Source organism: Paramisgurnus dabryanus, chromosome 15, assembly GCF_030506205.2.
Source record: "Paramisgurnus dabryanus chromosome 15, PD_genome_1.1, whole genome shotgun sequence".
NCBI classification, from domain to species: Eukaryota; Metazoa; Chordata; class Actinopteri; order Cypriniformes; family Cobitidae; genus Paramisgurnus; species Paramisgurnus dabryanus.
In genome coordinates, this window is record NC_133351.1 from 24214226 (window position 1) to 24238237 (window position 24012).

The following is a 24012-nucleotide window of genomic DNA, read 5'->3' on the forward strand; positions in this document are numbered from 1 at the left end:
AGTATAAAATATATTATTGGGCTGTATCAGCAAATTTGATTGTATCTGTTTAACTAGAGAGGCCTTGAATAAAACAAACTAGATCAGTTGTTTAAATAAACAACAGAGGAATTAATGCAAGGTCGAAACATTGATACATTTCTGGGTTGTTTTTTACATTTGGGTCACATTTATTTGCCCCAGTCCCTTTTAAAATTTCTGACCTGCTTTTGTCTCTTCAGAGGTGTGGTGGTTTGTCTCCAGGAGCAGATGGCTCAGGTTCAGAACCAAGCCTCAGGTCTGGAGGTAAAGTGCAGTCAGCTTCAAACACAGGTGGATACGCTCACACAGACCAAAGATGTCTTGCAAGGTTAGAGTCTTCTTTATTTTAAAGTCCCACTGTGGTGAAAATCAAGTTTTTATTATTGTTTATATGTCTGTGTGGTGTTTTTAGTATGCTTTAAGACAAACCATATGCAAATTCATCATTCAGCACCATTGCTGAGTATTTTATCCATAATATTTGAGTTTTCCAAAGACATTTCATTCCTTCAGTTTGAAATCACCAATCAGCCAATCACATCATCACATTTGAACTCACAGGTGCTGAACTGGCATGCAGTGTGTAATAGTCTAACCTGTTAACATTAGCGGTAAAAACAATTAGTGCTGCAAACGTATGCACTGTGACAACAGATTTGGCAGTTATGTGTCTAAAACTACTGAAATTAGCATTGATTTACACATACGAAAGGGTGGAGGAGGGGACTAATGCGGATATTCATTTGTATGGTCCTAGCTGTGTGATTGAGTAGAGGCGGAGACAAATTTGCATATTCATAGATTATGCATATTAGCGCCAGAGCTCGCACCTACGCCAATAGTGCAACCTTGTTCAAAAGAGAAACAGGAAGTGATTTGTTGCTTTTTTCGGGACTCTGATTGGCTTACGTGGGCTTGAGCTTCTCGTTACATCGCCACCTAGAGGTTTGGTATGCTCTTGACGGCATATGTACACGGGTACGTGTCAATGAATACTTTTCTGAAAACTGACAAGTGTGCACAAAGTTATTTTTGAAACTGGAGAGGTTGAAATGTCCGTTAATGAAAATAGCCGCTCATGTGTAAACGTAGTCTAAGCCCTTTTAAAGCATGTAGGAATTACTGTCACAGAAAAAACTTTTACATATCCTGTTATGATCCTCAAAGATGAGTTTTAAGTGATACATTATCGTCTACTTTAATCCTGGAGAACCCAAGAACCCTTTTATAAGCAGCAATTATCATTGGCCAAATTTGACCCGTGGGTTCTCCAGGGTTAAGCTTATTATTGATGGAAATGTTTTGCCATCTTCATGCTTGACTTTAATGAGTATAATTTTCCTTTTCTGTTAATTGTTCAGGAGAGATTCAGTGTCTACAGACAGACCTGGGGAGAGAGATGGTAGAGAGGGAACGGGAAAGACAAGGAGCAATGGAGGAGAAAAAGAGGAGTGAAAGACAAATAGAAAACCTGCAGTCCGAATTCACAAAACTTCAGTATGATGCAGAACAAGCTTCAGAGAAAAATAAACGACAAGAGGACGAGAGCAAAACGGAGAGAGAAAAATGGCAAAGAGAGAGAGAAGCTCTGCACACCGAACTCGGACAGAAAGATGGAGAAGTGGAGATATCGAGGAATAGGATAGATGGGTTATTAAAAGAAAAAGGAGAGCTTTCAGAGCTCTTGGAGAAGAGAAATACAGAACTAGACAAACTACGTACAAAATTGGCAGCAGAGCAGAAAACTGCTGAGCTTAAATTGAAGGACGCATGTGATGAAATTGAGAGATGGAAGGAAAAAGAAAATGAGATTCAGAGAGAAAAAAACGAGTTAAATCAAAAGTTAATGGAAAGAGCGGACATAGAAACTCAGAACCTCAAGATTGCAGAGATGGAGAGGGCTAAGATGTCCGACCTGTTGAAGAAGAAAGAGGATGACGTTAGGAAAAAACAAGAGGCCATTGAAGAGTTAAAACTGAAAGTCCAATCGCATGAGAGAATAATTGACAGTCTGGAAATTGAGTTAAAAGAGAAAGAGACCATTGAAAGCAAAGCTGCAATCCTGGAGGAACAGAACGTTCAGCTGAAAGAGAGAGAAATAGAGAAAATGAAGGAAAATGAAACCAGACTAAAGAAAAGAGATGAACTTGAAACAAGGTTGAGAGGACAGCTGGAGCAGAAGGATGGAGAACTGATGGAGCTCAAAAGCAGAGTTGAAGAACTGACTAGAGAGAAAAAACACATCTCAAATCTTATGAAAGAAAGAGAGCAAGATGTTGAAAAATTACAGACTTCACTGTTGACAGAAAAGAGGACGTATGAACTAAGGCTGAAAGAGGCAAAAGACGACACGGATTGGTGGAAGAGACAAGCAAGCGATGTGGGAAAAGAGAAGGAAAACATAAAGTTGGTCACTGAAAGAGAGAGAGCTGAACTGACAGAACGTCTTCGAGAACGAAAAGAAGAGATACAGACGAAAGAAGATGACATTGAAGATCTCAAAGGTAGAATTGAGTCGTTAGAGAAGAAACTTAAGATGGATGCTGATCAACTTGAACGCTTAAATGCGCAAAATTCACAGATGAAAGAGAGAGAGATGGAGAAACAGAAAGAGCTGGAGAGGAATCAAACAGAGCTGAAGGAACTGAAAACAGAATTAGAAGATCTTAGTATCAAAATGGAGGGAGTTGTTCGAGAAAAAGAGAACACACTACAAAGGGCGGAAAAGAGCGAAGGTGAGATACAAGCATTACAAACAAGACTAGCAAAAGAACAGCAGACGTTTGAACAGAAGTTAGAAGCAGAACGTGAAGAGATGAACAGGTGGAAAGCCAAGCTGGCACAGATAGAAAAAGACAGAATAAGTTGGGAGGAAAAGGAGGAAGAGAGACGAATAAAACAGGAGATGGAGGAAAAAGAAAAGGAGCAGAGAGTGCAAGAAGAACTCCTTCAGAAAGAGATGCAGTTGAGACAGTTAAGACAAAAGATTGATGAACTGAATCAAGAGAATGAAGTGGAAAAGAGGGCAAAACTACTAATACAAGAGGACATTGAACGACGTATCACCCTCCTAAGAGAGAGTGAGGAGGAGGTGCAGAGACTAAAGAAGAGTTTACAACAGAAAGAAAATGAAGAAAGAGAACGAGTCCAATGTGAGAAGGAGGAGATACTAAGTTTGCGAGATAAACTGCAGGACGTTGAGCAGAGGAGACAAGAGCTCCTAAACCGTCTTCGAGAGACAGAATCTGCATTCGATAAGGAAAAGCATCAACGCCGAGAGAAAGAGGAGGAGTTTCTCGATTGTAACCAGGAGCTGCTGTTGGTCAGGCGTGAGCGGGATCAAGAAAAGGAGAATACGGATGAACTACAGAAGATAATAGATGAACAGGGCAAAGAGGTTAAAACATTAACGAGAAATCTTAACGAAAGGTTCGAAGAGGTAGAGAGGTTAACACGGTTGCTACAAGACAGCCGAGGGGAGGCACAGGTGCTTAAGTCCAGCATAGAGAAGAGTGAAGAGGAAAAAGAAAAATTGAATAGGTCTTTGAATCGGATTAAAGACGAGAGCAGGCATCTGGAGACCAAACTGAGATTTGAGAAAACCGAAGTAGAAAGCCTGAAAGCCAGACTAGGGGATCTTCAAAAAGGTCAACAAATCCGGATGGAGGAGAAAACAGGACGTCTTGAGAAGCTTGGGGCTCGCATAAGAGAGTTAGAAGAAGAAAGAGACCATCTGTCTGCGGAGCTTCGAAGGAAAGAAAGAGAGATTGGGGGTCTGAAAGATGAAACGCTTAGGGAGAGACGAGAAAAGGAGAGGTTAAGCTCCTCGCTGAATGAGGCAAAAGAAAGAAGGAGCATATTGGTTGCCCAGTTGGAAACTTTACAAGAAGAGGTGGTAAGTCTAGCTAAAACCAAAGAGCAAACCATGTCAATGGTCAAGGAACGCGAAGAGCAGAACCAGAAGATGCGAGAAGGTCTGATTTCAGGTCTTCAGGAGATGGCCACTCTGAAGGAAATGTTGGAGGAGAGTCATCATGAAGGAGAGAGACTCAGGACGATACTACAGGAAAAGAAGGAAGAGCTTGTCCGAAACAAAGAAGAAAGCATTAGGGCGGCACAGGCTGAAGCTAAAGATCTTCTTCTAAAAGTTCAGATATTGGAGAAGGAGAAACAGGAGCTTAAGGCTGCACACAGACACGAACTGAAGAGGAAAGAGGATGAAGAAATGCAAGAAATTAAAGAATTAAAGAGAAAAGAAGAAAAGTTAGAGGAAGCATTTAAGGCCATGGAGAGCATCGCAAAGCAGAGAGACGCAGAGCTGACCAGAGCAAGGGCAAGAATGGATGTCCTGGAGCAACAGAGGACTGAACTCAGCACAACGGCAGCAGAGAGGACTAGAGATGCAGAAGATCTAAGCCAAAAAGTCAGAGAGCTGAGAGAGGAGGTGAACCAACTGAGAGAGGACAAAATGAGAGAAAATAAAGAGAAAGAAGTCGTCAAAGATCTTCTACTAAAAGTTCAAATATTGGAGAAAGAAAAACAGGAGCTTAAGACTGCACACAGACATGAACTGAAGAGGAAAGAGGATAAAGAAATGCAAGAAATTGAAGGATTCAAGAGAAAAGAAGAAAAGTTAGAGGAAGCATTGAAGGCCATGGAGAGCATCACAAAGCAGAGAGACGCTGAGCTGACCAAAGCAAGGGCAAGAATGGATGTCCTGGAGCAACAGAGGACTGAACTCAGCTCAATGGCGGCAGAGAGGACCAGAGATGCAGAAGATCTAAGCCACAGAGTCCAAGAGCTGAGAGAGGAGGTGAACCAACTGAGAGAGGACAAAATGAGAGAAAACAAAGAGAAAGAAGAAGCCAAAGATCTTCTACTAAAAGTTCAGATTTTGGAGAAAGAAAAACAGGAGCTTAAGATTGCACACAGACATGAACTGAAGAGGAAAGAGGATAAAGAAATGCAAGAAATTGAAGGATTCAAGAGAAAAGAAGAAAAGTTAGAGGAAGCATTGAAGGCCATGGAGAGCATCACAAAGCAGAGAGACGCTGAGCTGACCAAAGCAAGGGCAAGAATGGATGTCCTGGAGCAACAGAGGACTGAACTCAGCTCAATGGCAGCAGAGAGGACCAGAGATTCAGAAGATCTAAGCCACGGAGTCCAAGAGCTGAGAGAGGAGGTGAACCAACTGAGAGAGGACAAAATGAGAGAAAACAAAGAGAAAGAAGAAGCCAAAGATCTTCTACTAAAAGTTCAGATATTGGAGAAAGAAAACCAGGAGCTTAAGATTGCACACAGACATGTTCTGAAGAGGAAAGAGGATAAAGAAATGCAAGAAATTGAAGGATTCAAGAGAAAAGAAGAAAAGTTAGAGGAAGCATTGAAGGCCATGGAGAGCATTGCAAAGCAGAGAGATGCTGAGCTGACCAGAGCGAGGGCAAAAATTGATGTCCTGGAGCAACAGAGGACTGAACTCAGCTCAATGGCAGCAGAGAGGACCAGAAATGCAGAAGATATAAGCCACAGTGTCCAAGAGCTGAGAGAGGAGGTGAACCAACTGAGAGAGGACAAAATGAGAGAAAACAAAGAGAAAGAAGATGTGATTGAGAGACTGGAGCTCCTGAGGAAAACATTGAAGGAGAAGGAAAATGAGATAGAACTTGTGAAGAAGAGATGTGAAGCAGAAAAACATGGACGAACGCAAGTATTGTCAGAGAGACTAAAAGAAAAGGAAACCGAGTTGGAGAGTGTGCGAGAAACAGCCTACAAAGAACAATGGGCGAGGCTTAGATTGCAGGATCAGTTTGAAGATGAGAAACGCGACACAAATAGGTTGAGGGAAACAGTGGAAACATTAGAGAAAGAAAAACAAGAGATGCAGACCAAACTGGAGGATGAAGGACGTGTCAGACAATCTGAAAAGAGCAAAAGACCAAAGCTTGATAGTGGCCATGGTACTCTAACAGACTTACTTGAAACAAATGATGGACATCAGTCTCATGATAATGACAAATGGTTAGGGGAAGAAACACCAGGAAAGCAAATGACAAAGAAAGATCAGGAAATGGACATGATGAGGACCAAAGCTCTGCAGAATGAGATAGACGGACTGCACTCCACAATGAAAAACCAGAGCGCAGAGGCAACAGATAATGAGGAGAGGCTAAAGAAACAAATGTCTGTTGTCCTGTCAGAAAAGGAGGAGAGAGACAGACTCCTTAGAGAAAAGGATATGGAAGTATATGCTCTAAAAGCGAGAGCGGAGGAGCTGTGTAAAGACAGGGACCGGGTCAGGGTGGCTCTGGAGAAAACCGAAGCCATGCTCATTTACTATAAAGAAAGACTGGGACAGCAAGAGCACAAGAAAACCCAACCAGGAGCGGATGTGTCACGGGTCAGTAAATACTTTTATCATATTCATAATTACCTTACAGACTAACATTTACTATATGGTTCCTTAGGGTTTCCATTTTGAGTGCCATTTGAACACTGTGACAGTCTGTGACGTCTTTTTTGGGGAAATATGAAATTAATATTCCACCAGCACTATCTTACATATTACGTATTCATGTCGAAAGGTCAAGCATTACATTTGTGAAACGCACACTTGGACTATTTTAAACAGTAAACTGACACAAAGACATTCATTAGTATCTTTCCACATACAACAATGTCAGAACGTCCTCTTTCTCCACCCTTTAAACACTGGAGCAGTAGTTTCGCATACGTCATTATTCATGACCTTATGACGTGATTACGTAACAAGTAAAGTCCTGCTGGCGCATCACATGGCTATTGCAAGACGAGAAGTTGTTGTTTAAAAGTATATTATCTTTTATAATTTTTGGCAAAAATTACAATCGTTTCGCTAGAGAAGACCTTTAAGCTCGGTTAGGATCGATTAGAGCAGTGCTTCCCAAACTGTGGCCGCCGTGGTACTGCAGGGGGGCTAGGCTTGATCAAAATATTAAATAATTAAACATTTTTAATTGTTCTAAAATGTGATTTTTCCCTCCCTATTACATAAATCATATAAAAACTTTTTCCCCATTATATTGAGGTGAGATACATGGCTGGTTAAAGGGACAGTAGTAGGGTTTTAAGTGTTTTATTAATCAAAATCAATGTCTTTATTCATAAATATGTCCTTGTTGGTGTCAAATGACCTCTGCCAATGAACTGACTTATCTTTGTAAGCTTAGAATTTCTCATCTTTACTTACATTGAACGGGTAAGTCAGTGATAACATAACGGCTACTGTAGTTGCAACACGCATTTGGAAAGGCGAGGTGCTAGAGAGCACTGTTTGTTTGAATGCAAAAATCAAATTTCACCACTAGATGGGGTAAATCCTACTTATTGTCCCTTATATGGTTTAAATTTTATTATTATTTTTAAAACATAGTTATGTAATTCATTGCAATAGATTTGTGAACTATGTAGCTTTTGTTACATACTTTGCATTATAATTATAAATATGTACATAGTATGCAGAAAGTATGTAATGTAATGGATTTAAATATATTTGTAAAAAATGTTTACGTCATCTTTCACCAGAATATAAAATTATTTCTCATAGTTCTCATAATTCACACAAGATTCTTAAAACTGGTTAATAAATGTTGATAATTTTGTGCAAAGAGACAATCCGTTTTATTAAATATATCAAATATAGAAATGGGAGGGTCGTGGAGCTTCTGCTATGTTTTTGGGGGGGCTTAGCACTCTGAAGTTTGGGAAGCTCTGGTTTAGAGTCCTTTGAAACTGCAATTTTAAACTGCAGGGAAACAACTGATCTGTTGAGGTCCACTATATGGACAAAAATCCTTGAATGTTTTCCACAAAAAAAAAAAAAAATTCTTCTCAAATAAACAAAGAAAGACTTAAACATCTTGGATGACACCAAAATGGATGAACCAAATTTTTTTTTATGAACAGGAGATTGAACCAAATACCCAGAGCATAGATGAGGTGAACACAGACTCTGATGCGCCGAATCGTCTAGCGGCTATGCAGCAGGCCGTGGCCCAGCTGGAGGTGGAACAAAGCCTTCTGCAGAGGAGAAACACTCATCTAGAGAAGAAGACTGAGAGGTTACGAACTGAGCGGCAGCACCTGAGAGAGACCTTGACACAGGTGGGCTTATGAGCAGGCATCAGGACTTTAGGATTCATTTAACATGTAAACATGATTTATATGAACAATTATTGTACCTTTGTATTTTACCACCACCAGGTCGAGCTGGAGAGAGGCAAACTTAGGCATCAGCTGTCACTGTCAGAAGCAGGAATTCCGGTAATACATTTGCATTTTGTTTAGTTTGTCTGTGTGATTCATGTACCTTAAGGTGGTTTTTACACTGGGCACGTTTTTGCTGCGTTATTGGCTAAAACGCATTCGCAGGTTACTTTATAATGTTACAGGTAGTCTCGGGTTTGGTTCCCTGGTTTGCTCCCAGATCCACATGAAAGCGTGCACATTACCAATTTTTCATGCGAACCGTGCTATTTTGAGCAAAACGGTCAGTGGGAAAGCCCTGTGAGACAATGGCTTTGTAATGTCCTATATCTTCATGTGCTGTTTGAGATCAGCCATTTATGAGGTTTTGAGTGAGTTAGGATGCTACCTAAAGCTGAAAGTATAGAAGCACAGTCAAACGCACAGCCTCGCAAAGCCTACTTCAAAACACATACATAGACATTGGACACATGCAATACTTCTCCTGGCCAACAGGAGCAACATATTGTTTACGCATAAAGTGCACATTTTATTTGTACGATCTGATAATAATGCTGCGTTCCAGGCAGGTTTTTGAGCCTGTAAATCACGATTTCAAATCCACGACTCTGAACTGGGAGTATGCGTTTCATGCGGTCAGAGTCGTGAGTCGTGGTTTTGAAGTTGTGATTTACGGGTTACAGGTTGCCTGGAACGTGGCATAAGAGGCATGATTCTGTGTTTACTAAAAGTTACAAAGCAGGCATGATACATATTGTGTCTTGTAGAGCCTGACAGGTGGTGCCGACAAGGAGGAGCTGAAACATATCAAAATTCGTGCCAATGAGCTAGAAGAACAGGTTAGCCCTCAACAATTTAATTGCTTTTTATTATTTTGTCATAAAACTGTCTTGTATCTCATCAGACTGGTATTTAACTGTAATGGACTTGGTTAACTACAACCAGCGCCATGTTTACTTGGTATTATGTGTACAGGGTTGTGTCTGGTTTCTCTCCACTTTGTTTTTTGGAGTTTTGTTTCCTGTCACTGGGGGGACTATTTGAATATTTTAAAATACAAAATCTAATGTTCTGTAAATTAGATCTTTCCCCGCAATCATTTTTTAAAGTTGCCAGTACCAGCATTTTTTTTATATTTTTCACAAAAGTTTAATGCCTTCTTTAAATATATAAACATACAATATACAAAATGAAAGGACAGACCCTCTGCTTTCAAACAAACAAAAAACTTAAAGGTGCATTGTGTAATTTTTAGAAGGATATCTTGACAGAAATGCATATACAAAACTATATAATCAGGGGTGTATAAAGACCTTGCATAATAAACCCTTATGTTTTTATTACCTTAGAATGAGACATTTTTATCTACATACCAAGAGTCCCCTTACATGGAAGTCGCCATTTTGTGCCACCATGTTTCTACAGAAGCCCTTAACGGACAAACTTTTTTTACGAAGCTGTCTCCTAAGATGACATGTTTGTCTGGTGGCAGCTATCATAGTTTCTCCATGCTTTTTAAAAGCGATGGGTGAGCAGTTAACTGAGCCATTGGTTGCAATTCGCAACCTCACAACTAGATGCCACTAAAATGTACACACTGCACCTTTAATGGGTAGGTTTTATTCAAAAACACAACATTTTCAGATAATTGCATTTTTTTCTAAAGGACTTTTGTTAGAGATCAGATTCAGAGCGAAGATCAACACATACAACTGAGTTTTTACTGTTTTTGGATCAGTGGATGCTTCAGTGTTTTATAAGTTGGGTAAGAGCGCCACCTAGTGGATAAAAGCAGAAATATGGATTGCCCTTAAAACCAAAAACATAATTGGCATGGAAGCGTTTTCCCTTTTAAATGGCGAGTAAAGAGTTTATATTACTTTACAGTAAATTTATATTACTGTGTATAAACAGAAAAAAAAAACGGTAAACAGAAGAAAACTGGCCTGCCTTTACTGATCCTAATTCAACTGATTTCAAAATTCTCTCATTTTTTATTCTTTGCTCGCCTTTAGATTCTCATATTTTTGCATAATTTTCATACACTAATATGTTTTCTATGAAAAAGCTTTGAAACATTGCACACCTAATTTTAACCAACTTTAACCAACTTTTCTAGGTTCACCATCTGCGTCTCATTTTGGCTGCTGATCATAAGCAGAAAGCAGAGTTTATAGATCGCTCCCTGAAGAACAGTCAGAGTGTGATGTCACTCAGACAGGATCTAAATGAATCTCTAGCAGTGGTGTCCCAGCATCTCGTCCCATCTGTGCTGGAGTCAGAGACACAGAGGCTGGACAGGAGCCTCCAAGAGCAAGAGCTCAGACTGTCTCTCAGCCAAAGCTAGAGGAAACAAACACAATCCTATAGTATTATCATTAACATATTGTTTATTTGACACAATATCTTTGCACTTGACAAAATTTCAGAATAAACTTTCTGTTTTTCTGGGAGTGTGCCTAACATTCCTTTTGAAACAAGAGACTCAGGACTTGAAACGTATGAGCTTACAACCTTATTTACATGTGTATTTATGTGTATTTGATTATTTTTGTCATAATTTCTTAAATACTAATAAGCATCATCTTATATGTAATGGTTTAAGCTACTTTTTCAATGTCTGAAGAGCTGTTACTTCCTGACAGACTCCTTTTACATCATTTACATATCTAATGTAACCAGCTAAAAGCTTTACAGTTTTGTTTACTTTTTTAAAGCTATTTTGTCAGTGTTATTATCTGTGCAATATAAGAGTTCTATTTAATGAAATATAATAATATGTGTTCTTTTTATATGATCAATTTGATTCAAAATCACGTCCGTCACTGCCACCTTACTAATATTTCAAATATTTGACACTGTTGTTATTACATTGCTTTTTTGTTTTTTGTTGCCATTCAATATGTTGTTAAGTTTTAATTAAAGACTACATGATTTAAAATGACAGTGTTATTCTATATTCTATATGAAATCTTTTAGTGTTCTGAGGATTAGTTTCTTTGCATAATATAAACTGTAGCTGTGTCATGGTCGCCAGGGGGCGATGTTTGTGTGGAAAGATTTTTTGCTGCGTTTAATCGCCCACAATTCCCTACCAGTAATCAATTTATTTTTGTTATACATTTGTAGTAATTAACCTAAAATCACAAACAATAGACAAAACAGTATTTCCTGCCAAATTAAAATAAATAACGATCCGATTGCTTTAATGTTTATTAAATGTCTTGGCGAGTCGACTTTAATTTCGTATATACAATACATTTTTAAATGAATATGTGTATCTCACAAAAGCATGCCAGGATTTGACCCCAAAATAAAAAAAACATTGCATTAACTAGTTGATTTGCATTTTGTTGATTTTGGCACTGAGGTATACAAATGAAGGGTAAATTCAATGTTAAAAAGTGCCTCAGTCTACCTGAATTTACCTTAGTATTGTAGTAAAATTAGAGTTTTCATGTATAGACTGTAATAAAAACAAACAGTTGAACTCCTGCCATGGGAAAAAGAGCAACATCAAGTGGAAAGAGACCTGACAAATGCAGAAACATTTGGGCTTAATGGATACTGTTCACTCTTACAAAAACTGGTCATTAGCATTTTAATGTATTTTTATCCAATCAGCAGCTATACTTAACCCACATGAAAGCATCCGGTACAGTTTAGTATTTACTATAGTAAATTATAGTATACTGTAGTGAATTATAGCTATAGTGAATTATTATTATTCTGTTTTAAGTATTGTATACTTCAGTAAGGTTCAAAGCAATATATAGTAATTTTACAGTTTTGATATAGGGAATATTTAAGTAGTTACTACAGTGGTTACAACAATGTATTTCCTCGACATTTAAAGAATTTATTAAAGTTATCAGTTAACGTTGTATACTATCCCACACGAAGAAACACTATAGTAATAATAAAATATAAACTAAAGTAAGGTTCAAAATACTATATTATCTAGGAATTTTACAAAAGTACTATAGTGAATACTATGCTATAGTATTTTTCATGTAAAATTTTCATGATTTGGTTTTGTTTAAAGTATAATGAAAAGTTCGATGAGTTGCAGTAATATAGCTGTAGTAACCATGGTAACTATGGTTAGGATTATAATTTTTGTGTGGCTGAGAGAGAAAATTGAAAGAACTTAAACCTGAACTGAGACAGACCGACGCAAAGAGGTTGGGAGAGAGGGAGAGAGAGAGAGAGAGAGAGAGAGAGAGAGAGAGAGAGAGAGAGAGAGAGAGAGAGACTGAGAGACTGGCTTGCCCTTCATCTGTCTGCTCAAGGCGGAGCTGAAGTTACCGAGAGCGGCGGCGGGAGCTCGACACAATCCGCGAGGCAATAATCATTCACACCGGGAGAAACGCGCTCATTTACCTCATCAGATCCCGTCCAGCGATTACTTTACACATCGTTACCGAACGACTCCACTGCGACGTTTTCATACAGGCCTCTGTCTCGCTCTGGATCAGACTCAATGTCGCTCCCGTACGGCCGCTTGAACCGACCGATGGGCTCGACGCCTCCCGCCGCAGATCCACTTTATTTCAACGACACCATTTCAGTTGTTATGGAGTTATAGAAAGAATCAGCCGAAGCCGGGAAATGTTGGAGATGTCGTTAGCTCGTGAAGCTAAGCATCGACTGAAGCGGACTGACAAGAGCAGAACTGACCCATATTGAGAGACTGCACGTCCATCTGTACCAGAACCAAATAGATATCTGATAATTCTGTTTCTATAAACGCAGATAATAACTAATACGTGATCGTCGCGGGCATTTTGAAATCTTCAAAGTCTGAAGTATTGCAAAGAAGAAATGCGAAACAGCGGATCGCATACAGTAACGCACGAAGTGTAATTGCTTAAACTCCGATTCGACACTGAGAAATTGGATTTTGACCAGAATATAAATAAAAACAACTGATCCTAAAAGGATGCATTGCCTTCAAACATACATCAGCGCGTCTCATTTCGGACTAATCCCATCGAGTACATGAGCTTGAACTTCAGTTGAAACGGGAGTCTACGAGGAAATTCTGCGGGAAGTTTTTTGGACTCGTTTGGAGCTGAACTCATCCAGAACCGGGATCAGGATGAAAGTACTGGTGCTGAACCGAGTCTCAATCCTCTCACTTGGGCTGTGCTCAATGCTTCTCCTCAGTGCTGTGGCTGGTAAACCGAATTCATATCTAAATTTTTCAACTATTCAATGTTTGACGGTGTTATTTTACACTGCGGTATCCCTGTGGCACATTACGTGTTTTTACAGCAATAGCAAGTGTTAATAACACAGATATGTGCATGTTTTTCGCCCTGTACTCACTGTGTAATTACCCCGCGTCATGAACGCCAATGCGAATTTAAATCCGAATTGGAGTGTGAACTGTCAATGCTATGCTCAGTTTTGCTTCTGTGATTTACATTTGTTACCCATAGTCGGTCGTCTTGGGGGAAATATCTAATGTCTTGAATGGTTTTGTTTGTGTTTTAGCTTAGTTAAAGTGGATTGAGTCTGCATTGGTCAACAGTTACACAAGCAGGTTGTTTTGGGGGCTACTTGGAAAGAAATTTCCAAGAAAAGTTGCTTGATGGTTTCATAATCAGAGACTCTTGTTGTTAGTGTTGATTCATTATTTTAGCAAAACTGTTGGCTATATTGCAGAATTATAATTCACAAGGGGACGGCACATGTATAAATAACCCAGGTTTAGAAACAAGAACAAGAGAGAGTGTTTTGATGTTTGTTTTGCTGGGGTTAAATGCTCAGATGGACCATGCTGTGTTTTGGTCATTAAAGACTGTTTATTTTGTTGTTATGGATATGCATTTCAGAAGTTATTAGATCAGAAGCATTGATGTTGTACCATCGATTGCTTTGAAACTCTTGAAGTGTCTAAAAACTGCATGGTTTAGGTTGTAAATACATTATTTTCCCATGTTGTGCGGAAGATCCAAGGACAAATTTGCATGACCATGAATTTCAAGCCTTTTTTGTAGTTAAGTGTGCTTTACAACAAAGATTTCTTAATGTAAGCTATTTACAGTTTGGAATGTATTTGTGTTCAGTTTTGACCTTGATAAGATAAAGTGCTCTGTGTCTACTGGTACAACAGATTAGGATGAAGAGGAAGAGTTCAGATCACTCTGTTTCTTAAAGGCGCATTCTGTCATTTTCTCATTAAAAGATGTAGACGAGAATGTTAATAATTCTTTTGACAAACTTAGGAGAGCTGAAGATATTAGTTTTACATAAAGCTTGCTATTTTAGTGTACAAAGAGCGGGTCGGCTCCTCATGAGGTCTGCCATGTTGAGATGACATGACCAGACATTTTTGCAATATGTGAGAAAACATGATAACATGTTTAGAGCTTTACACTGCGTAAACATTTTTTTTAACTTAATAAAATATTAACTTCACAATTTCCCGAAACAAACACAAATTAAAGGCAAACCAGCTACATATTGTAACAAACACAAAATGCATAGTAGTTGTTATTGGTACGTGAACTTACCGTTGGAATTTTGTAACCACCTGTACTTTGTATGCGTAGGTCGCGCATGCGCGTAGCCACGTACAGGAGTATGTAGGCCAAGAAAGGTATTGCGTTTGTTTCAAATGTCTGTGTGCACGTATGAGTCAAATAAACTATGCGTTGCAAGGCTTTTGTTTTCGACTGCGTGCGTAGCATACACGTAATAAACAAACTCAATTCCAGGCTTAAGATAAGAGAATAAGTCTGGCAGTGTACGAAAACAGCACAAAAGTTCATTTTTATTCATCCAAGAATGTTTTTTTATTGACGTGTGTAGTATGAGACGGATCAGTAACATGAAGTGGATTAAATCAAAAGTCAAAGAGGTTAAGTGGTTTTCGAGTTGAATAGTATTTTCATTGGGAATGTGCAGAATTGTCTTGGTTATGTATATGCATTTTTTCTCTTTGAATGCACGTCTTCCATTTCCCCGAAGTTTAGTTTTCCAGTTATAAACATTGTCCTGAGGAATATGCTAATGGAGCAACTAAATTCAAAAGCTGTTTTTAGGGTAATTATGAGTCATATGATCCTCTGCTGTGATTTTCTTTTTTATATTGGAAAATTCAATCTCCAGTCGAACCCCCTGCGGGGCACCGGTAGAAGTGTGAAATTCACATCTCTTGTATGTTAGAGAAGCTTTTTCAGCTGCAGAGCTAAATAACAGATCGTCTCTCTATAGTGAATCTCTGAGTTAAAGCGATAGGACCCCTGTCACATATTCCATCCTTTGTAACCCCTTGACTATCCTGCAAACCCCACATGTCCCACGAGGAATGTGATTTTAGCTCTGCGGTTGTGACTTCACGCAATGAGGTTACAATGCAGACAGACACTGTAATCAAAACTACGGCCTGGCTCAGCCATGCTGGTAAACCGGTTCGAGGTCTCATCGCAAGCTCATTTGAAAGCTGTTAGAAACTGCCATCGTGATTTAGGTCTGAGCTCTGCCCTGGATGGGTAGTTAGTAACACTTGAGGGAGTTTAGTGCCATAATGTGCTGCAGTCGGGTTGAGCCCTGCAGAAACCAGCCAGAGGTTTGTCGAGCATACGAAACATTAAGATGAAGAGGTGTCTGTGCGTGCACATACTGTATGTGTGTGAAAGTCATTACCCCGTCTGTGACCGCTGACAGAGCATGAAGCGATAGCTCTTTTGCCACTTTGCTAAGCCCATCAGCACTCATTACCCGCACACACACACTCACACACATATACGAGTAACATGACTATTAATGCGGTGGTGATGTGCTGCATAGCCATTGTAAGACAACACAGGCCAAGGTATGAGATTTTAGCAGAGCCATGAAGAAAGATATTGTGTTCTCGATCAAGGACGTTCTGCTGAGCTACCAGCACTACGCATCAAATACCGCATCATGGGCTGTGCAGCGTATTACAGACACGAGTAAGCTTATCTTGGATGCGCTATCTGAGCTTTCTGCCAAACCAGCAGCTTATTTTACTGACAGTGGCAAAATTCCCCCAGCTATGTGACTTTTATTGTTGTTTAAACATAAATAGGGGTTTATGAAAATATCGATTCATGTGAGTATTATAATAGTCTGTTTGGGAATACTGTATCAATTCTATGGTTGCAAAGGCGTGTGAAATTAACTTTCCATGGGAACTTAATCTGGGGAATTTTAAAAATATTCCAAATTGGAAATTGTACAGGAATTAACGGGAATTATTCGGAAATTTAAAATAATAATAATTCGTTACATTTATATAGCGCTTTTCTGCAGACCTCAAAGCGCTTTACATATGAATGGGGGAATCTCCTCAACCACCACCAATGTGCAGCATCCACCTGGATGATGCGACGGCAGCCATATTGCGCCAGAACTCCCACCACACACCAGCTTATTAGTGGAGAGGAGACCGAGTGATATAGCCAAGTAGTATGTATGGGGATGATTAGTAGGCCAATGGGCAAGTTTGGCCAGGATGCCGGGGCACACCTCTACTCTTTTTTTTGAATGACATCCTGGGATTTTTAACCACCACAGAGAGTCAGGACCTCGGTGCTTTTTGACAGTATAGTGTCCCCATCACTATACTGGGGTGTTAGGACCCACACAGACCACAGGGTGAGCACCCCTTCTGCTGGTCTCACTAACACCTCTACCAGCAGCAACCTGGCTGTCCCAGGTGGTCTCCCATCCAAGTACTGACCAGGCTCAACCCTGCTTTAGCTTCAGTGGGCAAGCTGTCTTGGGGTACAGGGTGATATGGCTGCTAGGGTATATAATATTATATAATCTTTATCATTTACAAACATAAATAAACATTTTATGACGGCGTAATAAAGAGACTCGTCATATTAGATGTATTGCCTTGAGCATACGGCACTCGCAAATTTTACAGTTTTGTCCACGTTTTCTTGAGCATCGCTGCTGCAGTAGACTTAAATAAAGCTGGCGGTGCCTCTATTAGCGTCTTTTCTCATTCGCCTGCCGTGCTAAACGGTCCGCGCAACAACACACACACACACACGTGCGTGTGCGCACCAACACGTGAGGAGGAACTGTGAGGTTGGCAACAGATTTGCATACTTCGAGTTGATTGGACAGGTACTCTCACCTAAACACACGCAGAGCTTATTCAGAACCGTACATAAGTGGTTTTATGCATTGTTTTTTCACCAAACTATATTAGAAATACGTGGCTGCATCAAACACGGTGCACCGTGGTGCATGTGCGTCCCGAACCATGGGAGGATAACGGGACGATTCGATACTTTACCGAGAGCCGTTACACCCCTAATATTTACATAGAAGGCATGAAACATTTTTACAGGTACATTTACAACCCTAGAATTTGTCCTTTAAATGAAGTGGTCTATTATAACCCTTTTTGGAAGGGTCATGAATAATAATGTTGAACTCTGCTCTGCTCTGATTGGCTCTGTTCTGCTCTGCTCTGAGGCTCATGCCAGTAGCTCTCATTAGTAAACATTTTGGGGCGTACATCTTGACTGTTACATCACAGTTGATGCTATGTTCAGATTGGTCAGTTTTTCTAATGGTTTTTGCATGCACAAGGTTTACATAAGAATGAGGAAACAATGCGTTTGAGGCTCACAATATGTCATTACCATGTACAGAACTCTTATTATTCATCTATGTAAATACAGTTTTTTATTTTATGGCACCTTTAAAACACAAAAGCATAATAAACATTATTATATATAGTGTCAAAATAGTGCTAGATTCCATTTAGATTTCTGATTACTGGCTAGCTAGCTGCTTAACACTTTTTGGTATTTGCTAGTTAAACTGTTAAAATTCAACAAGTGTGATATTCAATGCCTGGAAATTTGAGGGGAATATATGTAAGTGAAATATGAAGGATTTTTTTTTCAGGGGAGTGTGTATGGGGGGAGGGTCATTTTTAGACACTACTTTATTTAATTATCTCACCTTAATTTTTTTTTAGTCAGTGTCAGTGTTGCCAACTTGGCAACTTTGCGACTTTTCAGACCCCTTTAGCGACTGTTTTACAAAAAGCGCCTAGCGCCAATTCTAGCGACTTTTGGATGAGCTGTAGCTTGAGATCTGTATGCATTTCATGTGCCCTGTACCCGCGAGCGCTAAGTCTTGCTTTCCCCGGGCATGCATGCATCTCTCTCTGCATCTGCTCTCTGTAGTGAGCTGAGCAGCAGCACAGATGAGACTGTAAGGAGCTGACGCATGAATGAGCTGCCTTCTTATCCTTTACCTGGGTATTGTTTGATCCTCATTTGTTTTGAAACTGGACTATTTAGACAAATAAACATGAGCATATCACAGCTGCACACTCTTTTATCTCGTTACTTCAGTTGATGAAAGTTTAGTAAGATTGCTGTTTAACAACGTGTACATTAACTAGTAGTTTTAATGGGTCACGTTCAGTCACTATTTCATACTTCTGACAATAGAAGCAGAGAATATACAAATTAATGGCTGCATTAAAATATAGTCTGTAACAGTTCACAGAGTAAGGGGCTGTTTACACTTGGTATTAAGATGTGTTTTCATCGATCGGATCACAAGTGGACAAGAGAGACACATTACGTTTACACCTGGTATTTAAATCCGTCTCTTTTGTCCACTTTCGACCGCTTCTGTCTGGAATACTGTGAGGGGACGGTCCGTGAGACGGTGGGCGAGTCTCTCTGCTGTCATTCAAGCGCGAGCGGGAGTAATTATGAGTTTATATGGATGCAAAGTAATAATACGTCGGAGTCCGCTGCTTGTTTAGCAAGTATACATGCTGCACAGTGTTTTGTACGTTTATATGTTGGAGCTTTCTCTGAATATTCAGCGCAATTGATGAAATAGGATCGCGCAACTTTCACGCTTTCAAAACGAAACTATGGAGAACACCCGCATTAGTTTTATCAATGAAAGGCTAAAAATAGCGCTGTTCACCGTATGTTCACGCCAGAAGTCAAAAAAAGACGTAAAACGTGTGTTTAATACCTCAGATTAGATAAATGGGCGGAGAGAAGGCGGTCGCGTGTGGCTGTTCGAACACATTCAACCACATTTGCGTTCCGCAACTTCAAAGCGATTTCGATCGAAAGTGGTTTCGACTACCTCTGGATGTGGTTGAAAGTGGTCGAAAGTGGACGAGCTCAAAACGTTTTGAACACCGTTTACAACTGGCATTAACGTCGTCCACTTGTGATCCGATCGACGAAAACGCATGTTAATGCCAAGTGTAAACAGCCTCTAAAAGAGAATTTAAAGTGCCTATGTAGTCACAATGCAAATACGATGTGGTGACTTCACTTATATGCTTATATTAAATTACATTATGACTTAATCTAGCGACATTTAGCGACTTTTCAAGCAGGCTTTAGCTACTTTCCATTAAAAATTGTTGGCAACACCGGTCAGTGTATTTGTTTTTACAATGGTTGTTGCACACAAGCTTACAGACAGCATAAGGAAGTCTTAAACAAATTAATGTAATTTTCGTGAATAAATTTTGACATTATTTTGTATGCAGGAAACAAGAAATGACCTGTGCATGTTATGGAAGAAGGCAAGTACATGCAGGGAGTGTGGCCTCAATGGCCCTTCAGTAAGCAGTGTGCTGTGTGCATGTGACTGTTATAGGCAAGTTTACAAAATTTTGCAACCCTAATCGATAAAAAAATTCAGTATTTATATTAAAAAATCATACAAGATTCATGACAGTTGTTTCATTTGGAGTTTACATCCCAACCACTAAATAGCAAACTTCTTGGGGCGGTTTCCAGGACAGGGCTTATCCTAGTCCCAGACTAAAATGCATGTTTGATCTGCCTTATGTCAAGGCCAGGTGTTTATGAATTATATAGATACACACAGGTAAATCAAGATGCACACCAGTATTGTTTTTTTTTTTTGTATGGTTCGTTTATAAAAAATACTTAAATGTCCTAATACATACGAATTAGCCACCTTGTAATATATTTACGAATTCCTGTGAGAATACCTAGTTACTGTGAAAATCAGAATACCTTGATATTACCATCAGATATTATCACTGTACTGTAGTTCCCCAATATTGCATTTATGCAATGAATAGTGCTTTTATTATACGAATCTTTTGCTGCTGAATGCATATGCTTGAGTTTTGACATTTCTTAGTTTTTATCATGAGGCTAAGAAGCTTTCAGAATAAAATTATGGAAACGTAACCTTGGATCCTGTTCAGAAATAACAAAAATGCATGATTTCAAACGTCTGGTGTTAAAATCATTTCCTTTGAGGTTTTCTGTGACTTTAATTTGTGTGATGAACGGATATAATCACTTCAGTAGAAAAGTAGCATGCATTCTTTCAAATTAGCGCAGACGTGACATTCTTTGATAGATGCTGATATCTTCTTTGAAATACACCGCGGTTTCACTGCAGCACTGTGTTTATTACCCTGTCTTTACCCCCACCCGTCTGCGTCTGTGAGCTCTGTCGGCCTTAAGGAATTTGCCCGTCTGTCTGGGGGGGAGGGCGGAAAGTGGGAGTTGTCTGTCTCAATCCGTCAAGCATTTCCACGTTTCTGATTTGCAGACAGATTGTGCAGATACATTTGTCGCAAATGATCCAAACTGCGTTTGGCATGTACGGTGCATGGGCGTATTGTATGTGTGTGTGTATTGCAAAGGGCGTGTGTCTCTGTGTGTGTCATTACTCACCGGCTGTATTGCGTGTCAGTCTGCTATGTCAGTGCGACGTCTGTGTTTTAAGCTAGATCAGATGAACACATGCATATTTACGCCTGTCTGTATCATGACACTTCTTGCCGCATTTCCTCATGTTTGTGTGTATTGCCATGTGTGTTGTGGGGTCTGGAGTGTGTAGCCCTGCACCAGCAGGATTTAGACTAAACAATGTGTCCCTCGCCGGCTCCATGGGCAGACGGCCTGGTAGGGGGAGGAGAGAGAGGGAGAGAGAGAGAGAGAGAGAGAGAGAGAGAGAGAGAGAGAGAGACATTCCCCTATGGTGACGCCAACACCCCCCCTCCAACGCATTCATCTGCATCTGAACTGATTGAATCTGAGACCCCTCCTCTTGTAGCCTCGCCCCCTCAAATGCAGTTCACCCACTAATTGAAAAATCATTTGACTGGAGGAATGTAATGTAACGTGGCCCCTATGCAGTTCTTCATGTTGCTTGAGGGGACAAACACCCCATATTTCCCCTGTCTCATTTCAGTCTCGTCTAATTGCTCACGTCTCACAGGTTTTTGAGTGCCACTCATTTTTCTGTTATTATTTTTCCTCATTTACTCCTACATAAAATTACCACTGAGTTTTATGGGCGTGTTGCATCATTTAGCTTCTTTTAAAGTTGGGTGGTGCACGTTTTTCTAGATTATACAAACACATCAGTGCTGGAAGTGAGCTGTGTACTCTCTAAATCCCTGTTGGACAAGACAGTGTGCACTGTTACTCCCACTAGTCTGTTTAATTCACAAAGTGTTTACTGTCTGCATTAAATCTGGTGCATGCTGTGGTTAATGGAACTTAGTTAGGCTACACGCTTTGTTTAATTTGACCCAAACAAAGACTGTAAGGTTTAGTACAGTCTGTTCAATTGGTCGAAATTGGTTGCACCTTAATGTTGTTGACCAGATTCAGTCAGCAAAAGCTATAAAAATAGGACTTTCCAAAACATTTCCATTATAAAAACATAGGTTGTTAAAATAAGACCAAACCTTTCAAAACCATTTACATTGTCAAAAAAGGTACAAACGCTTTTATCAATAAATGTGCACCATTTAGGTACAAAGATGTACTTTTTACAAATTGCTATGGGGTTTGCTGATTTCTGAGATGGATATCACCTGTTTATTTCCTAAAAAGGACTATTTTCTAATTCATAAACATTGTACCAGCCCAGTACCTTTGGTACTTTTGGTAAAGACCAGTGTTTACCACAAGCAAATAATATTTAGGGATGGCAACTAAATAAGTAAGGAATTATTGACGACATGCTGTTGAATCATTAGAAAATAATACATACCAAAGGTGGTAATGCGGCACGGCGCAAAGCAGAATGCCATTACACCGCAGGAGTGCATTATTTTCAAACAATTCAAGGACCGGAGTCAGTTATTTCCCTTATACCACGGTTACCACAACCATTGGTGTCTATTTTTAAGACATTTGACAAGGTAGGTGTGCGGCTTACAGAAAAATATTCAACACCCACGGAACATTTCTAAGCCAATCAGAATTTAGCATTCAACAGGCCCGCAGTATAATTTCAAATTATTCAAAGGACTGGAATAAATAATTTCGCTTATTCCACGGTTTCCACAAACATTGCTCTAGAGGTTATTTTAAGACATTTGACAGGTTAGGTGTGTGTTTTACTAGAAAACACCCATGGAACATGTTAACCAATCATAAAAAAGCATTTAACATGCCCGTAGTATATTCATTTAGCTTATGGATTTGCTTTTTAGTGTATTTTAATATTTTCAGTAAAGTTTTCCTTTCAGACTCAGACTCCTTTCAGACTCCTTACATTTACATTTATGCATTTGGCAGACGCTTTTATCCAAAGTGACTTTACAAGGTATACATTTTTATCTGAATGTCTGTTCCCTGGGTTCAAACCCCTAACTTTTGAGTTGCTGACACAATGTTCTAACAGTTGTGCTACAGGAGCACAAATAAGGAAAACAAAATTATGTTAAACAAGGATACCACAGAAAAATATTGTGGCCTTCTCATTAACTTCACCATTAATATTTTAAAATAAATCATCTATTAATTATTAATATTTTAATTTAAATCGGCCCTTTTTTCCTCACATAGGCCTCACTAAGAAAAGAGTTGTGTATTAAACATGGCCACATGTGCTGCTACTCTTATTTTAAAAAAATTGAAATAAAAGAATAAATAAGTTTTTATTAACCGCAAGTCAAATTTGGCAGCGCCGATATTACAGTGAGTACCGGCATTCATTATTTTTCCCCTTTTAAAAACACACACAGAGGCTAGCACACATTAAAATGCAATCTCTTTTCTCTCCATCACCGTGTTTGTCTTTCCCCCACCTGTCTTTTAGCACATACTTTAAAATATGGAGGTCTTATATAATAAAATAACAGATGATGAATTGCTATAGCATTGATAAATGTTCAGTGTACAGAGGAAAAAGGCTTTTAAACACTGAAAAAAAATAAAGGCTGGATTTACTTAAAAATATAGTGCATCAATTTTGCATCCATTTTTTAAAGCTGCAGTCTGGCACTTATTTGGGTTTAAAAATAGTCAACTTTATTTTTTTATTTTTTTTTGAGAAAATACATACCAGACAATGTTCAAAACTATCTGCTTGCCTTAGCTCGATTTAAAACGGTAAGCTTGTAATAATTATTTTCTTTCCAATGGTACTGGTGGATTTTCGCAGGAAATTTGTGCACGTCTTTGCGTCATTACGTCACTTCTGCACAAAGAAGGTGCCCGGCTAGTAGGTTATATTGCGTGTGAGGGTGATGGAGGTGGATATTTATAGCCTTCTCACAGCACTTAGTGAACATCTGCAGTGCTTGGTTATATAAAAAGCTGTTTTTAGATGCCCATCGACTGATTAGTTAGCTTCTGTTTTTAGTAGTTTTAATGCGTGTGTTTCTGTAAACACATATAAACTGACGGGCATAGGGTCACGTGCAAACAACAGCGCAATGTATGGAATCATATTACAGCAACAGCTAGTGAGTGC

At 39.3% G+C, this 24012-nt stretch overlaps 2 protein-coding genes across 3 annotated transcripts in view; both read left to right on the forward strand.

The window, feature by feature from the left end:
• Positions 1 to 11203, forward strand: part of LOC135782508 (uncharacterized) — a 29489-nt gene extending 18286 nt beyond the window's left edge. For both annotated transcript variants that reach the window (XM_065292831.2, XM_065292832.2), the window contains exons 18-23: positions 222 to 349; positions 1383 to 6418; positions 7963 to 8160; positions 8260 to 8319; positions 9030 to 9101; positions 10382 to 11203. In XM_065292831.2, coding sequence (XP_065148903.2) covers positions 222 to 349; positions 1383 to 6418; positions 7963 to 8160; positions 8260 to 8319; positions 9030 to 9101; positions 10382 to 10609 — 5722 coding nt within the window. In that variant the 3' untranslated portion in view covers positions 10610 to 11203. The remainder of the gene's footprint in view (positions 1 to 221; positions 350 to 1382; positions 6419 to 7962; positions 8161 to 8259; positions 8320 to 9029; positions 9102 to 10381) is intronic.
• Positions 11204 to 12506: 1303 nt separating this feature from the next.
• Positions 12507 to 24012, forward strand: part of bmpr2b (bone morphogenetic protein receptor, type II b (serine/threonine kinase)) — a 112627-nt gene continuing 101121 nt past the window's right edge. The window contains exon 1 of the mRNA XM_065249074.2: positions 12507 to 13442. Coding sequence (XP_065105146.1) covers positions 13364 to 13442 — 79 coding nt within the window. The 5' untranslated portion in view covers positions 12507 to 13363. The remainder of the gene's footprint in view (positions 13443 to 24012) is intronic.